This window comes from Enhydra lutris, unplaced genomic scaffold (genome assembly GCF_002288905.1).
Source record: "Enhydra lutris kenyoni isolate GAN:26980312 unplaced genomic scaffold, ASM228890v2 scaffoldscaffold17, whole genome shotgun sequence".
Lineage (NCBI taxonomy): Eukaryota > Metazoa > Chordata > Mammalia > Carnivora > Mustelidae > Enhydra > Enhydra lutris.
Genome location: NW_019154101.1, coordinates 1,870,209 through 1,888,277, shown reverse-complemented (window position 1 = coordinate 1,888,277; position 18,069 = coordinate 1,870,209). Strand labels below are relative to the sequence as shown.

Sequence of the window (18,069 nt, the reverse complement as noted above, 5' to 3'; positions counted from 1 at the left end):
AAAAATACATGTTTCTTTTCATTGACCAAAGTGATTGACTGAAGGAGTAAATGATAAATATTCTTTAATAAATACAAGTGTAACACAGAGACACAAAGTGGAAAACACCATAACATCAGAAAAAAGACTATAGAAATAATCAGCATATCCTCTTTGAGGAAATAAAACCAAATATGATTTGGTTCTAGGACCCTTCAAAGTTGTCTGTGGCAACATTCCTAGTGACTGTCACAGCTGCTGTGTATAGTACCTAAGTCAGCTGTTTCCATGCAGTGTTGGGGGTTTTCTTAAGCACTCCAAAAGTCAACATTGTTATTGCTAAGTTCAAAAACAAGTTCCACCTTTCTGCTCCATTCAAAGCCCAAGGGCTTTGAGATCCCTACTACAAACTAGGCAGTGTACACACAAGTGCACACAAATACAGGTCCACACACCAACCAACCAACCACCAAGAAGGAAATGCTTTTCATTTTGGCTTGTCCAGAGGGCTTGGCAAACAGTGGAGAGAATCATGATGGGAAAATAACCAAAAAGCTGCTTGAAGCCTTCATCTGTTTTAGAAGGAAAACAGAGAGGTGTGAGGGGCTCTGGATCATGGTGTGTTAAGGTGGATACAGAGTCACATTAAATGAAAGCGCCTCACTTCCTCATCTTCTTGACCATATTTTTTTCTGCCACACACAGAGCTACTTTTTTCCTATACCAGATTTACAAATAAACAATAGAGAAAGAAAAATCATTTTGATCAGAGTGGTGCCCATTTTTCAAGTTGCATGAAGAGGGAAATATCTGTGAATGACTAATTACTTAGGACCAGCTCACAGGTTAATTGGTCAGTGTTGAGAAAATACATGGCCGTCTTCTAGTGGATTTTTGTCTACATTTCCAACATCTAATGATCAACTGAATCATTTTTAGTTTTTATCCAATGGCCTGGTTTTCTGGTGGACAATTTTAGCATAATATAAAAATTGACCAAAATAGGGCTAAAGCTAGCCTTTCCTCTTATCAACTAAGTGTAATGCACACCACACCCACTCATGAAGACACACTCGCACACGTACACACACACACACAACTTCTGATAACCAGAATCAAGAATTACGACACAGGATTATTTTTAATCTCAAAGTCATTGAATCGTTCCTTGGCCTTTTTTGACTCATTTTGGAAAATACGAACTCCTCAAGGGCATACATTGTGTTGTCAATTTCCTTCCTAGCCCCCACAGCGCCACATCATTTGGGACATAATAGGAACTCAGACTATGTTAAACGGATATATATGCGAATGATTCAGAACATAACTCAATTATTAAAAGATTCTAATGAGCAAATGAAAAGGTATATTTCAAGTGTATAGAATTCATATACAAATCTGATACAATGAGCTAGCTACCATCAAAGAATAAAGCACAGTCCTTGTTGTGAAGGAGTGAGTCATCTAGTGGGTGAAACGACATTAAAGGAGATGAAGAACAGCCAATGATAGGAAAGGGATGCAGTAAATACCCCCCACCCCGGAACATCTTGGTGGCTACTTGAGTGTTACAAGGTTTCAGAGGAGAGGGGAACTGACAGAGGCAGGAGCAGAAGGAATGTCTTCACACTGGATGTGGGTGTCATGTGCACCCTGAAGAGCCAGGGAGATTTGCTACGGTGGAAGAGAGTGGGTGGGCTTTTTAGGTGGGTGAAATTACATGGTGAGTGGTTACGTTATTTATTGATGGGGACTATGTGTTCCAAATCCATACAAATAACACCTTGCAAGATGGCAGAGGTTAGGAAACAGCAAGAAATTAACCAGGCAAGCTGCAAAGCTGTAGGCTTGTGATGGGCTGACAGTCCGTGGAAATGCAGGAAGGGTGAGCAACACATAGATGTCATATGGACAGGAACCTCCCCTGCCACGTTCATCTTGCTCCCTACTGGATCCCTAATACCTACCACAGTGCTTGACCCATCCTATGAGCCCAGCAGATTTTTGTGGTGAATGAATGAATCTTGGAAAGGCTCAAAGTGAGTCTCAGGTTTATGTACTTCCAAGCAGAACCATGTTTAGAAACCTGCAGAGTGAGTGTTATGTTTGTTTTCCTGAGTGGACTAGTCTCAGTCGTGTTTGCTGAAAACACAGACCACTTCTCCATTAGAGTAAAGGTGAAAAAAAAAAAAAAAAAACCCTCAAGGAGTGTTCTTTCTCTTCCCTTCAGAAGTGCATGAAGGTAAATGTCCTTTGCTAAGCTGTCCTACTCCCGACTCAGGCCCAGAAGAATGAAGTTTGATTGCTCATTCCAAAGTTCTCATGACTACCAGTGTTAATAAAGGTCACAAAAGTGTTCAGCCCTTTACAAACGAGCCGGTTATTTATTTTTCCTGTGTCACGTGTTCACTCTGAGGATTGAGAATATGCAGTAGAGTTTGTTGTGTATAATGGCTTCAAATCTAGTCGAATCCCCGAATTTAGCTGCAACTAAATGCAAAGAAAGGATCTGTCCCAAGATTTACAGGATATATTCAGGAGGTGGAAATGCCCCAAGAAAATATGAAATGAGTTGATGTGTCAATTCATAAGATGAAAATAAAAAGGAGACCATGTTTTATTCCTTATCCTAAAACTAAGGGTAACTGATATTTGTGTTTTCTGGAAAATGACGCTGTCCTCATCTTCTCGTGCTCTCCACTTCTTCCACCCAGACCTTTAACTTCTGACACATAGGAGGAGATAAAGAGATTCTCCCAAGTACAGACCTCTTTCTTCTTGTGTGGTCTCGCAAGCCCTTCAGGAAACGCTCATGCCCTCCATACAGTAACCTTCAATGTCTGCACTTTGTTTTTCTTCTAGGAATGTGAAACCCTTTGTGATTTCTCCACAACATACTCTCAGCAGCAGTAAGAATATAAATCATTGTCCTCTCTTTTTGCTTTTTTTCTCCCGCCCATGCCTTCACGCTTTCCAACATCCAATGGAGGATTTTTACTTATGTGTTTGTTTTTCCTTTGTTTGCTGGCAGGTCGCCCCTGTGCCCAGGATCTGGGGAAAAGGGCAGAGAATGAACATGGAGTATTTCCGATGCTTGGGTGACCCACATTTTGACTCCTCCCCTGGGGCAAGAAGAACCACATTACCTTCCCATTCAGGATATTCAGCCTAGAAGCCTGGGTGCCTTTGAGTGTGCCCTCACGCTCCTCAGACGACATTCAACCTTCTTCATATTCTTGTCTGTCCATGGACTGTGGAAGGTAAGGTTGGGGAAGCAAAGATTGGAGCCTGTGCTATCTGGTGTAGGTACACATCCCATGAAGGATGTAGGTAGACCCAGCAGAAGACCACCAACTACGAATTCTGTGGTCAGTGTTTTCGTGGTTAAAATGATGATATTTCTGACTGGGGCTAAATCAACAGTTGACAGAAAGACATTAATCAAAGTAGAATAATGTGATAACTATCATAAGGCATTTCGGTAATCTCTGTCCTACCAGTGTTTTAGTGATTCTCGGATCTTGAGTAGTTTGGGAGCAGAAAGAAAAACGGTTTTGGAGCAAGAGTTTCTGAGTTTAAAACTCACTGTTGTTACTTTTTAGGTAAACTCTGTCTCTGTTCCCTCATCTATAGAACTGAGAGGATAATTATAATGAGGATTAAGTGGCATTCTCTGTGTAAAGTCATGTAAATGGGACTCAGAAGATTTGTAATAGAACGCTTACTGAGTCTATGTGGTGCTGATCTTTAATAAGTCAACTTGAGTGGACTCTTTCTGGACAAGATAGGGATGATCACCATGAACATTCAGTCATTGGTAGCACAAGGAAAATATACCTGTACCTAGGCACATGTCCAACCAGGAGGCACAGCTATATCTTAGAATGGTGTGTGTGTGTGTGTGTGTGTGTGTGTGTCTGATGCCTTATTCTGGTCTCCCTGTTACTTAATCCTCTTCCTCCTGGAAATGTCATAAGATAACTGAGCCACATATACTATACATTAGTTCATCAAGAAGAAGCGTTTGCAAAGAAAATGTTGGGATGCAGTAATGTAGTCTGACCTCTTGGCGGTGGAAGTTGCTGGCTCCTGCCAAGGTGCGGAGAATGTCAGGTCTTGATCAAAGCTGCTCATTGCCTACATCTGTGTTCACTATATATTTTCGCTTGTGAACTGGTTTATCAGCTGCACTGGAGGGGGAGTCCCAGAGTTAATACATGGAATGGGGACTTCATTGCTCTGCTGGGCCTGGCATGGAGATGGGAGGAGGCAGGGTGTGTGTTTCTGTGTGTGTGTGAGGTGGTGGGGAGTTAACACTTCTGTTGGAGTTAGCTTCAAGGTCAGCATCCCAATCTTCTGAATATCTGCTATGATGACAAAATCAGCAGCTTTGATAGGAGCGGGGAGGTTTTGAGAAAATGAAATTCATCCAGACCACTTTTATGGATATAAGTAGCCATGTAAAACAAGGCAGTCTTTATTTTGAAAATTAGGTATAACTCTAAAGTTCTAAACTTACAAGATCTATTCCCTCTGTATTTCATATCTATTTCAATTTCATAGAAAATTTCTAAACTTCCTTTATGAAAGCTTACATCAAATGTAAGCTTACAAAGGAGAATACATACATACATCCTTTGTGGGCAAGGATAGTTTTTAAAAATACATCCCAAATGTTTAACAATGATTATTTCTTGGAAGGATGGGGTACTGGTTGGGGGGGGTATAATAAGGAAAGGATTTTTTACTTTCTATCTTATATACTTTTTATATTTATAATAAAATAAAAGCTAAAAGTAAGAAGAGCCAACATATACTGAACGCATATTATGTTCCAGGAATTTTGCTACACGCACTATTTTATTTAATTCTTTTAATTACCCTGTGAGCGGGTACCATCACCACCTCAATTTTACCATTGAAGAAAATGAGGCCTTGCAGGAGCTGAATCACTTGCCAGGCACACATGGCTGAGTAAAAGAGAGTGAGTGCAAATGTGGAGTTCAGAGTCTGTCCTTCTGGCCACCATACTAAATGCCCTCAACTGAGCAAATAAATACAAGTTAAAATTCCTTTCTGAGGAACAAAGAGTCAATCTCGCTACCTCATAATCACACCTCCAATCCTTCTCATGCTTATACTTGGAATGTAAAGTTTGGTTTATTTCAACACTCAATCAAATGTGTATTACTGGGCTACAAAACCCTTCCCAACACCTGCCATGCCAGGGTAAGGACAATGCGTACCTGTTGGGGGTAGGGTTAGAAAACAAGAGAGCCCAGAAAAAGATATCTGAGGCTGCTGATTGGTCTTCCTTAAAGTAGAAAAAAAAGGCAAGGAGAGAGAAATGAGCTAGAAAGATCTTGTAATTTAGGAAACTGAGAGCACTGCACATTTGGAATCCTAACTAGAAGTTATAGTAATGCCCTTTGATACACTTTTGAAGTCTGTATTATATTAACAAAATAAAATCATTCGAACTTTCTTCTGATTTGTAACTCTTCAGTATTCTTCTTTCTAAAAGCTTTCTTTTGCCTGGGGATTTTTTTTTCTTTTGACAAATCAAGAGTCGTTAAATTTTTCTATAGGATAATGAATAAGAAAAAGAAATATACATAAAGGGTCCCTCTCCTTCATGGCCTCCTCTGGTCTTTCCTTTCCCTTTTATTTATTTATTTTTTTAAGACTTTATTTATTTGACACACACAGAGAGAGAGAGAGCACAAGCAGGGGGAGCAGCAAACAGAGGGAGAGGGAGAAGCAAACTCCCTGCTAAGCAAGGAGCCTGACGCAGGATGATGCTGACGCGGCCTGACGCTCAATCCCAGGATCCTGAGATCATGACCTGAGCCGAAGGCAGACACTTAACTGACTGAGCACCCGGGCACCCTCCCTAAACAAGTATTTTCTAAGCCATCCAGATAGAGTGTCCCAATATGAATATTTTGCTTGATTAAATCCCTGGCACACCGACCTTCATACTCTTAAAATTTGGGGAAGGAAGGAAAAAGAAAATTTAACACCTATAGTACATAGGCACTAAACAAGCTGCTTTACAGACTTGATCTAGCTTTCCAGTGACCCCTGGATCCTTCCCATTTTACAAACAAAGGAAGATAAGGTAGCCTGTCCTAAGGTTGGGGGTGCCTTTTCTCACAAGCTCCTGGTCATGCTGGTGCTGCTGGTTGGGAACACACTTGGAGAATCATCACTCTGGTGTGAGAGAGAGCAGGGCTTGGGCACTTCATGTCGTGGCAGACTTTCACGTGTAAACAACTGTCAAGGTAAATTCTGGAAATGATTCCGTAAATGTGACTTTGTTTTTATTCCTTTTCAAAATCGATGGGGAGGGAGGTCGTATAGCAGTCCCCACAATCAGGTGAGGCAGAGGACAGGTGGAACTAGCTCCTGGACCCAGCAGCTACATTATCGCCAGGGCCAGCAAATCTCTCATGCCTCTAAGAGTTGTCCTTGGCGGTGCCCAGCAGCACATTGTCATGGAATTCACAGCTGCCTTACTCCTGCCCAGTTGGGGAACATGGCTGACATCTAAGAACCAGGAAATCTTATCCACAAAGGCAATGTGTCCCTTGGCAACACATCATACTGGGGTGCTCCTCTGCTCTGGTTTCAAGCATCAGGTCAGAATTCCAAAGGGGTGTTGCCTCCCATCTGGTTGGCATAAATGTAGCTGTTGGCAATGCTTTATCTATGATTCCTACCCAGCAAGATAAGGTCCTGCCAAACCCACTTGGGCTGGTACTCTTTGGTGATAAATTTCTCTTCTCTCAGCATGTGACCTAGAGGAGACACAGGATCTGAGAAAGGCAGGACTGGCTGGGTTCTCTGAGCTTATCTAATGAATGCAGCTCTGTAGCTTTACTGAAAGGGAACTGAAGCTCGGAGAAATGCCCTAGGCAACTGAAGACTTGGCCTCAGGAAGTCTCCTTCCCAAAGACAACCCTCTACATCCGCCCAAGGACGCCATCAAGGAAACGTAACTAGTACGGTTGGTTGGGATCAAGCCAGGTGAAATGTAGACCCACTCTGGGGAAACTCATTGTCATCTATGAACAGGGCACTCTTCCCCATCGCTTATGGTTTGGGTTATTTCTCAAGCCCCAGCCCTTCCCCCCAACCTTGCTGAATCTGGAATAAAGTGTCTGGAAAAGTAACATCATGATATCTTGGTACCATGTACTCTTTTATTTATTTTTTTAAAACTTTTTTAGATATTTTATTTATTCATTTGAGAGAGAGAGAGAGAGAGCACAAGCAGAAGGAGAGGCAGAGGGAGAGGGAGAGGGAGAAATAGACTCTCCGCTGAGCAGGGAGCCTGATGTGGGACTTGATCCCAGGATCTTGGGATCGTGGCCTGAGCCGATAGCAGACACTTAACCGTCTGAACCACCCAGGTGTCCCAGCCAAGGTACATTTTTAAAAGACAGCCTCAGGGGCCCAATAATGATCCCAAAGGGGTAAATCTGTTTGTAAAACATCATGCGCCATTGTTCCTTGTGTGGATGGAGGCCAGGAGGCTTTCTGACCAAGGGAAGTGAGGCAGAGTAGGGCACCTTGGAACAGATTCTCCTCCCTCCGTGTTGGTTCTCACCACAAGCAGTTTACCCAAACCCTGAGCCCCCACTTCCTTCTAAAGAGGGGAAAATGATGTACAATTTGCTGTGTTGTTTTGAGGAACAAAGGAGGTCATCTATGCTGAGTCTAGCGTAGAAAGTAGAATATAGAAGGCTCGTTAGTTTCTGCTTCCTCTTCTGCTCTTTCTTCATATCACACTGAATGCTAAGGTGAGCGGTGGTGCTAAAGTGAGGGCTGAGGAGTGCCCTGCAAGCCGCCTGATCCTTCCTGAGGAAGCTCTGAGGGCCGAGTAAATCCCTGCTCTAAATACAGCCAGTTTGATGTTTGTTCGTGTTGTTTTGTTCCCTCTGCCCCTAAGACGTTAGGTACAAAATGGAATCTGTAAAGAGTGATAGCTCAGTCATGGAGTGTGTTGCTTGTCTCTGACAAAACTATAAGATTTGCTAAGCGACTTCCTTCTGAAGGAAGAGATGCATCCAAAAACCCCAGAACATTCTCAATCTATTTTGTACCACGTGCTTGAATTAACTCTGAATTTGCCCAAAGCACCCAAGGATATCCCGTCGATGTGGCTCAAATTTAAATAAAATACTGCCTTTCTAGCAGGTGGGAGTCTCGGGCCAACCGTGGCTAATTCTTGCTTGGCTTAGAAATAGGCAGCCTTCACTCCTCACCAGCACCCTTGGGCATAAACCCAGGAAACAGAGCTACTATGTTCTTAGCTCCCTAATCTCTTTTACTGTACAAAACACAGCAGAAACACTGCAAATTGTTCCTAATTAGAGTAGTTGGATTAAAACGCCTTTTATTCCCCTAAATTCCAGAGTGCATGTCTGGGGTACGGAAGCTTTGAGCAATTTGTCCAGGATTATTTCTTGGTCAGAGTCCGCCCCCTGAAGTTTGAGAAAGGTAAGTACAGCACAGCCCGCTACCTTCTCAATAAAAGACAAACCGTCTTTCCACTACGGAATCACTTGAAAGGACACAGATTTAGGAATCTTGCCAAAATCTGCATCAGTCTGAGAGACCTTCTAGGTGCTTCCTCAGCCCCTTTATTTGTTCTGAAAGAGACAGAGCAACTTGGAGAAAATTAATCTTTACAAAATTGCTAGTTACGGATCTGGAAGAGCTAATCCAATGTAAGGCCAGGCAAAGTCTAAACACGATTCCATTCTATTTATTCAGTGTGAAACCTTCCAACAGTGGGATTTCTTATTCTGCATGCCTGTTATATTCTTATATCTTGACACAAGATGGGAATGAGCAAGTCGAGGTCTTTATCTCCCTTGACCCTTTGCATCCTTGAAATCTCTCTCAAATTGTTTTGAGAACGGGAAGCCCCGTTCTCCAGATTTCCCTTCTACTTCACAAGCTGCTCCTTCTCATTCGCCTTTCCTGGATTTTCCTCCTCTCTTTACATCTAGATGATGATGCCCAGGCTCAGTTCTTGAACCTCCTCACTTCTGTCCTGTACTCACTAGGTGATTTCATTGGGATCTTCTTTTTCTCTTCTGTGACCTGAAATTTCACAGTGGTGTTGTCTTAGTTGGTTCAGGCTGATATAACCAAACACCGTAGATGAGTGCCTCATAAACAATATTTATTCCCCATAGTTCTGAAGGCTTTAAGTCCAGGATCAGGATGCCAGTATTTTCAGGTCTAACAAAGGCGCTGTTCTGAGATGCAGACTGCCAACTTCGGGCTTTGTCCACATTTGATGGAAGGGGCTAGGGATCTCTGTGGAGTCTTTCATAAGAGCACTAGTCCCAGGGCACCTGGGTGGCTCAGTTGGTTAAGCATCTGCCTTCATCTCAGGTCATGATCCCAGGGTCCTGGGATCAAGCCCCGTGTCAGGCTCCCTGTTCAGTGGGAAGTCTGCTTCTCCCTCTACCCCTCCCCCTGCTTGTGCTCTCTCCTTCTCTCTCTCTCTCTCAAATAAATATTTTTTAAAAAGAGTGCTAATCCCATTTCAAAGTTTCCACCATCATGACCCAAATTCTTCCCAAAGGCCCCACTTCCTACTACTATCAGCTGGGGGGTTAGGTATTAATACATGAATTTGGAGGGACACAAACATAACTGGGTCTCTTTTCACCTATCACCTCCTTGAGTGTGGCCAGGAACTGTGACTTACTTTGAGTAATAGAATGCGGTAAAAGTATGTGCTGTCACTCCCTTGATTACCTCATGCCATATTCTGTTTTAAAAGCAGACAGGAGTGAGAGACTCTTCTTGCAGGCGTAAGGGTATAAGTAGCCATGTGGGAGAATCCCATGTGGCAGGGAAGTAGAGAAGCCCTCTAGGGTCTCAGGGTGTCCTCAGGGCAACAGTCAGCAAAAATTCAAGGTTCTCATCCCCACAACTACAAGGAAATGAATTCTGTCAACAACTTGATGGAGCTGGAGTTCCCCAGTCAAACCTCCAGCTGATAATGCAGCCCTGATTACAGTCCTGTGAGACCCTGAGCAGAGGACCCAGTTAGCTGCGCCTGGACTCCTGGTCCATTGAACCTGTGAGATAATAAACGTGTGTTGTTTCAAGCCTGTAAGCTTGTAGCAATTTTTAAATTCCATAATAGCAATGATTGCAATGTCTTACTCTTTCGGACTCTTTCATTGTTTTTAGTAGCATTTGGGGAAGGAGCCGAGGTGAATATTGCGTGTAATCAATGGGTTAGAGAAACACGACATATGATGTGATCAAACACACTTTTTTTTTAAATCGTCCTTATAAAATTAATTGAGTGGGTAAAGCTTTTGCTTCCCACCTGGTACGTTCCATTTATCACTCCAACGTGTTCCACCCAACGCAGCACTGTGGTCACTTTCAATAGCTAACATGCTCTCAGTTTGGTGATGAGGATGTCCAATCTCATGTAATAGTAATAAGTACAAATAATGTTGTGTTAAATTTCTCTTCTCCCCCAACAGAGTCCTGCTTTGGGTTGACTGTTTGTACTGGCACAGCTTTGCTGATGGACATTTTTGCTTAGATTTTCTTTTGCTCCTTCTACCCCATCTTGGGTACTGAGGTTTCTGACCCCCTTTCTCTCAAGTTCAGGAAAGAGAGGTTTGTATTACAAGACTGGGTTGCCTTCACACAGTGTCAGGTTTCTCTGGATAATAAGGGAAGGTGCATTTGGGAGCTCTTCAGAAATTCCAGATCCCTGACCTCTCTCACATGTAATTCCTTCAACTCATGCAAATTCATCTGTATTCTATGTGCTCACTTGGGACTCCTTCCTCGTCCCCTAATCTGGCTTCATCTCTACTTTCTTGCTGCTCCACCACTTTGGGTGGCCCTATGTCCCACAGTACTCAAGACAAACCCATATTGTCTCTCTCTTACTTGCTGGTCTCACCATGCACCACATGTATGGGAAGCACACAGACACGCTTCACCTGCCAAAGCCTAGGCGTGGAGGCTGGTCTCAATGCAGAGACTATTCAGGATCCCACTGCTAGAGCTGCGGCCACAGTTCCAGGCAAGCATCAGAACCCTCCTTCCCTCCTCCCCGTCAGCCATGTGATCTAAGGGAGGGCAGAGAAATCTTTCATTAAGTTTGTCAAGGGACAAGCATCTCTTCTTCTCTCACCTTTTGGAGTAGATGAGAAGGTTCGTAGAGCAGCTTTCTCCAAGGAAATTCTCAAAAAAATTTTTTCTTTTGATTTGTTCATCTCTGTAGAGTATGGAACCATCTACCGGTTCTCCCATCATTGCCTTTGACTATCTCATTTTAGCATTTCATGTGTGCTGCATCTTGGTGCCACGGGGGACCTTACATTTTTGCTTGCTGTATGTATGCCTATTTCATCCACCACCATTAACCAGAAATCCCCCCTTGCTCTCTATTTGAATATTATGAAGGCTACTCATGTCGGGAGACTAACAGATACTTCAGACTTTATAACTCTTCAAATGACCCACTCAGAAATCTGTTCTCTGCCCTACTTGAACATGCCTACTGAATGTTCAATGTGTCCATGGGACTGAATTCAGATGCACTGCCCTGAGTAGGACATGTTTTGATAAAGAGCCTGGCCTGAGTACCAAATGTTTGGCACAAATTCACATACTCTGTTGCTGTCTTCCAACAGTGACCCCAAATGGGCACCATGAAAATGCATCCACATCTCCTCTCTTGTCAGGAGGAGAAGAGTGAAAGAATGTGCGGAGGGACTGTCCAGTCTGGAGTTTGACCATTATGGGTTTGCTCTTGACTAAGTGCTGGCACTCACATCTGACCTCTCTAGCCTGAAAGACAGAACAGCTGCCTGTGAATATACCCAGGCAAACCGAGGCAGAGATGGGGAGGAAGCTACCCCGAGTCCCTCTGACACCATGAGCATCAGGAGCCTTAGAGACATCTAGGATCAGAACTCTTGGCAGGGACATTGGAATGTCCATGAGAGAGAGAGATGTGGGGCTGAGGTTTCACCAGAGATTCTATAAGCAGCAACTGTGAATGTATGAGAGGCAGAACAAGAAAGGGAGGCAAAGGTGGGTGGACCTAGTCAGGGTTGCCACAAATGATCATGCAGATTGTGGCCTAGACCACTTACGGTAGCACCATTAATAGTGCAGGCGGGAGAGGGGCACCCTCTTCACTACACAGCCTGTGAAGTCATGTGTGGTGAAACTGTCAGGCTGTCCTTCATCATTCCCTTGGAGACTTCAAGAAATGACTAGGAGGACATGTTGAAAAATCCTAATTTCAATTAAACAGAAAAATAAGAACTCTAGATATTGTTATGGACCAAACTGTGTTTCTGCAAAGTTCGTAAGTTGAAGCCCTAATCTTCAATGTGCCTATATTTGGAGATAAAGCCATTTAGGAGGCATTTAAGGTTCAACAAGGTGATCAGGGTGGGGTCCTCATCTGATAGGATTGGTGCTCTTATAAGAAGAGACACCAGAAACCTCTATTTACATGAGGACAGAGACCATGTGATGACCCACCAAGAAGGTGGCAGTCTATGAGGAAGAGTGGTCTCATCGGAAAATAACCCTAAAGACAGCTTGATCTTGGATGTCCTAACCTCCAGAACTGTGAGAAAAAGAATTTCTGTTGATTAAACCACCCAGTTGGTGGTATTTTGTTATGGCAGTCTGAGTTAATATACTACTGTAGAGAGTTATTAAAAGTGGACATGACTTCATCTTGTAATCACAGGCTGCTGAGACTCAACCCATCAGGGTTACACATAAAATAGTAACTAGATGATGCAATACCACTAGAGGATTCTACAGACCAAAGAGTGTAGGATCCAAATTACAAGTACATAAACAATGCCATTTCCTTCTAGTCTGACTTAAACAACCTGCTTCCCATTATAATTCAACATCCACAGCTACTGTGCTGGCACTGCCCATTCACCATCCATGTTGCCCTGCTCACAGTCTTTAACCTCTTCGTGGCTTCTTTTTCTGCAGCTGTCAAACAGGGACACTCATGTTCCCTATTCACAAACTTATTATAAAGATTAAATGAATTACTATAGGCAAGACACTTAGAATAATGGACACTTGCTTGAAACACTACCTGTGCAGATTTCTAGGATTTCTAAGATTTCTGGAAACAGGATTGAATTAAAAGGCTCCATTCTTCTGGATCCAGCAATCAGGGTTGAAACTCATGTGAGCCCAAGGGGTGAAAGTGTGGAAAGGAAATGTTGTTTCATGTAGTGTCTATCTACCTGCTGTACTATATTTCATTCAACAGTGGCATTGGCTATAGATTCAAGGAATCCCCAAAATGCAATGAAAACCGGGATGTGTTAGGGTAGCTCCATAGACAACCAAAATCTCCTTCAATTTTCCTCTTACACAGAGAGAATTATGGCAGTATTGAATCTAATATCTGACCTTATAAATTTTGTTAGTGTTGCAAGTGATTTCCAAAAGCTGTTATGGGCTATAGAACTGGACTAGGGACCCCAGGTCTTAAAAGTCCCAGGGCCCCTTTACTGGCTTCCCAATCTTCACCTGTCACTCTGCCTGTCTGAACATCTGTTTCCTCATCCCTGCTCTAGATCAGCCTGGACACCTCACTTCACTGGACTGGGGACCAGATGAAAGCACCCTGTAGACTGAAAAAGGTTGTATTACCTATGAAATATTATTTTACTTCCCAACTAACGCCTACAAAGCCATCTGAAATGGAATATTTCATTGGATTTCTGATTAAATTTCAAAATTAAGTAGCTAAACCTAAAAGGCAAAAATAAGCATATAATTCAACTGAAAAATTGGGGAGGTAAATGCCCTTTCTCTAGGAAATTTGCATCAGTGACTTTTTGATAGAAAGTGCCCATGGTCCATCAGTTTATCCAAGGTGATTTCATGAAGTTTTCTTACTCCAATTCAGATAACTGGAGAGGTCACTTGAATAATGATATTTTATAAGAAAGGAAATCATAGTTTGTAGCAGTGAAAAGTTGGTACCACTGATGTGATTTCCAATAAAACCTACTTTTTTACATTTATGATGCAATTCCTTTGAATCAAACCACATGGAAATAAATTGTTCCATTTAACTGAAGATACAAAGAGCAGTGATGAAGCTGCTGAAAGCTTCTTATTTTATTCCAGACTCCTAAACCAAAAAATTCCATTTAAGATTGAGCTAATTTTTTCACTGACATTTAGCTCTAAATGTCAAGTTGCACCAAAAAATTTTTCTTGAGTTTATGGTTCGCAGCCTTATTCAGTTGATAAAAACTGAGTTAGCATGATGTCGTTTGAGGATTCTCCAGCATGAGAAAGTGCATAAATGCCTATGAGAGGAAAAAGAGGATAAGAGTTATGTTTCTATGTCGGAATCAAGCATGAGACCAAAATGAAAATAAGCCTATGCAAATCCTTGCAAGTCTGGCCAGTTCCAGGAAGACGGCAGGGAAATCTACAGAAGGCAATTGGTTGACAGGCAGTATTTCATTAATGCCAAAGAGACCGGCATTTGTCAGACATCTCTCATTTGAGAAGAGAAGCATCACATCTTTCAGATGCTGTGGAAAATGAGATAAAGTAGATGTGAGATCATAAAATGTTATTGCGAGAAGGAAACTTCATGATCTCTTCGTTTTTCATTTTACTGATGAGGGACAAGCATCCAAAAGGTTAAGAGGTTTATAAAAAGCACTCAGAATGGTTGGTGACAGTGATAATGGGACCCAAGGCTTCTGGGTGAGCATGCTGAACATTTTGGGAGGGAAGTGCTGTTTCAAGTTCGGAACCTTGAACTTTATTTTGGAAGTCAAATAATTTTGCTCACAATCTAAAAGGAATGGCCCATTTCCCTACTTTAATAAAGATATTAACATAATTTAACAGGAAATGGAACTCAGGCACTAAAAGAGGACTTCAGCTTGACTTGTCATGCAGTGACTTTTCCTGACCCCCATGCCCCACTCTTCTCCTCCAGGCATAGGGCAACAATCTACAATGCTTACAGACATAACAGTCTTCCAGGAGCTGAATATCATCGGCTTTAGCAGTATCCAATATGTGAGCATAAAAGCAATGCATGTCCCAGGTGGAGGGGACAGTGCTTTCTCACCCATAGCAGGTGATGGCTTCACCTTGGTGGGGACATTTTAGGGAGGAGAGTACATCTGATGGAGCACAAACACATAGCCCATGCCCACTGCTCAGCAGGTGGCACAAGAAGGGTCACTCTCCCGTGACACAATTGGTATTTGACCACACTCCTGCACCCCATGACCTCGATGATCAATGTCACTGATTTATAGAATGTCTAAGTGATGGAATGGCTGTCATTTGTGATGGAATTAAAAGGGACAATAGTGGTCTCCGTGAGCATCAACTTCCCCACCATGTTCTGTCAGCCCTGAGCACCAACCAGATGAGCTCCGGAAACGTGACCAGCAGATACACCTGCACTTCTCACATGTTGTTAAAAGTAGCCCTTCAGGGGTGCCTGGGTGGCTCAGTTGGTTAAGTGTCTGCCTTCAGCTCAGGTTATGATCCCAGAGTCCTGGAGTTAAGCCCCATATTGGGCTCCCTGCTCAGTGAGGAGTCTGCTTCTCCCTCTCCTTCTGCCCCTACCTCCCCCCATTGTTCTCTCTCTCACACAGTCTCTCTCAAATAATAAAATAATAAATAAAAATAAATTTAAAAGTAGCCCTTCAGTTTTCCTCCTATGATATATTCCCATTCTTCTATTTTTTGTTAACCTTTGGCTTACTGTTAACTCACCTTTGTGCTGCAATGGGTTGAAAGTTTTTGGGAACTTGGGTTTGGCAGGCACATCTGATGAGTCTTGCTGCATCAAAGAAAAACAAGTCATTTGTACATTAATAGTATTCTTTGAGTCATGCTCTGCATTTCCTGACATCTTAATGTCATTAGCAATTCTTTACTTCACTTATGTGGTGCCCTGTTCTCTTTTCGAGAAATTAGAGTACTCCTTTCTTACCCCTTCTCTGGCTTTAATCTATTTAAAATGCCTAAAAACATATTTCTAAGAGAATCTTTTATTCCTGTTAATTCTCACAACTTTTAACAACAAACTAGAAAATAGTTTTAAGGAAGGCATTATCTTTTGGCACGTCCATGCTTAAATTTCTTTGGTTCACACATTTATCTCTAGAAGAGGAACCCCTGGAGAAAAAACAATAGTTCTATAAAAATGGTCTCAAATAAAACTTTGCCTTATTCTCACTTATCTTAGCATTCAAATCCCTTTGTGAATAATCTTTTAGTGACTGGAGCAGAGGCTAAACGGAGTTCAAAATTTTGAAAACTGAATTTTCTAATGGAAATAAAGTATTTAAATAAAAAATGTACTTTTGGGGAAAGGTAGACGTTTAAGATACATTGTGTCTTTGTCTATTCGATAATTGATTTATTCATTAATTTAATGTCTCCTATTGAATACCACCGTGTGCTAGACACTAGGAATATTGGAAAGAATGAGCTTCCATTTCCTGCCACAGTCCATGTCATAAGGAAGCTAAATCAAGATGGGAGAAATAAGTTCTTGTTATATGCAGTGGACAGCCTGATGATAGCTCCTAATTTTCACTGAAATATATAAATGGCTACCCCACATTGAGCCCTAGGGGTGGTGGGGGGAATTACCATAGAGACAGGAATGAGAAATGTCTAAAAATTCCAAAGCAAAATAATTGATTTTCTAGAAGTCTGGACTCAGTAAACATATAATACTATAGTCCTAAAGACAAATTCTATAGTCATCATCATTGCATTTAAAACTGAATCTCGTCCCATTTAGAGAGAAGAATCTTAGATTACAACACACCCAGGGACTCTACACAGTCTGGGGAAAAGCAGCCTCTTCAGATATGGGGCTAAGCTGTTGGTCAAATAACAGGACCTGAGTCATTGGAACCATTAATAAATAAACCTCTTCTCTCTGGAGAGAGAATCTGTAGAGGTCACCAGTGTCTGTCTTTCAGTGAAGAGTCACAGAGAACTTAGCTGGGGACAATGGAAGGACTAGGAAGGGTCCCGGAGCCCCCAACAGGGAGAGGATTTTGAGAGAAACCACACTGTGGGTTCACACAGTGTCATGGTGCCTTGAGGGATGGTCTTTATGGAGACCATCATTGGCTTCTTTCATTCCTTTTAGCCAACAACTCAAATTTTCACTGCTTTTAAGACTCCTGTTTTACCATCCATTTCCCATCTCTTAGTGCATAGCCTTTTCTCCTCTACTTTAAAAACAAAACAAAACAAAACAAAACAAAACAAAAAAAGGTGTCCAGGTCTGAATTCTCTCACACCGTGACCCAATCTGCCCATGTTGCTCCATCTGCATCAGACTGAAGCTTCCTGTGTCCGGGGAAGAGTCTGATCCCTCCATCTTCAGTCCACTCACTTCATCTGCCTTTCCAGGAATCCTCTTCCTTCAGACACCCCCACCCCCAGTTGTCTTCAGACTCTAAGACTCTCTTTGCTGGCTCATCCCTCCCACCATATGGATTTTCTCACATCCTCGTGACTCAGCTCTACCGTCGCTGCTGGTCCCGAGTCTGTGTTTGGTTTCCACCCTCATTCTCTTTTCTCTCACAAGTCTCTTGACAGGAACATTCCTACTTAGGTATCTTTTCTTTGCCTTCTCTCTCCTCAATTGCTATAATCTGGGTTCCTGTTTTACACTCAAACTCCCTCAGAAAATTACAAATACCCATCTTCTCTCTTGCCAAATATGCATTTATTTTAACCCAAATGAGCCACCTAACCTGAAAACAAAGTTCCACTTTTATCATCTGATTTTAAAATGACATGGGGAAGGGAGTACAAATCCAGAAGATGTAAAGGAATGTGTCAACACTTGACATTAGAAACAGGGAGAAAAAACACTGCTGGGCGTCCTTACTTTTGTTCTCATTTTAATTTACTTTGTGGTGTTTTTCTTTCTTTGGTTTTCAAAGGAGAAAAATGCTCACTTCCTGGCAGGGCGGGGGGTGTCCTGTCTCACCATTAAGGACAGGTTTTTCTATACTGCAG

General features: G+C 42.3%; 1 protein-coding gene across 2 annotated transcripts in view; it reads right to left on the bottom strand.

Moving 5' to 3' along the window:
* Positions 1–6,684: 6,684 nt before the first annotated feature.
* The window catches only part of LOC111147821 (adhesion G protein-coupled receptor F1), a 35,239-nt gene continuing 23,854 nt past the window's right edge, over positions 6,685–18,069 (bottom strand). Inside the window, exons 14-15 of one of the 2 annotated variants that reach the window (XM_022504073.1) lie at positions 15,793–15,859; positions 6,685–6,779 (exon numbers count right to left, since the gene is read on the bottom strand). In XM_022504073.1, the coding sequence (XP_022359781.1) occupies positions 6,685–6,779; positions 15,793–15,859 (162 nt within the window). Of the gene's footprint in view, positions 6,780–14,134; positions 14,352–15,792; positions 15,860–18,069 lie in introns of those variants that run through there. The other variant, XM_022504074.1, reaches the window with a different exon arrangement.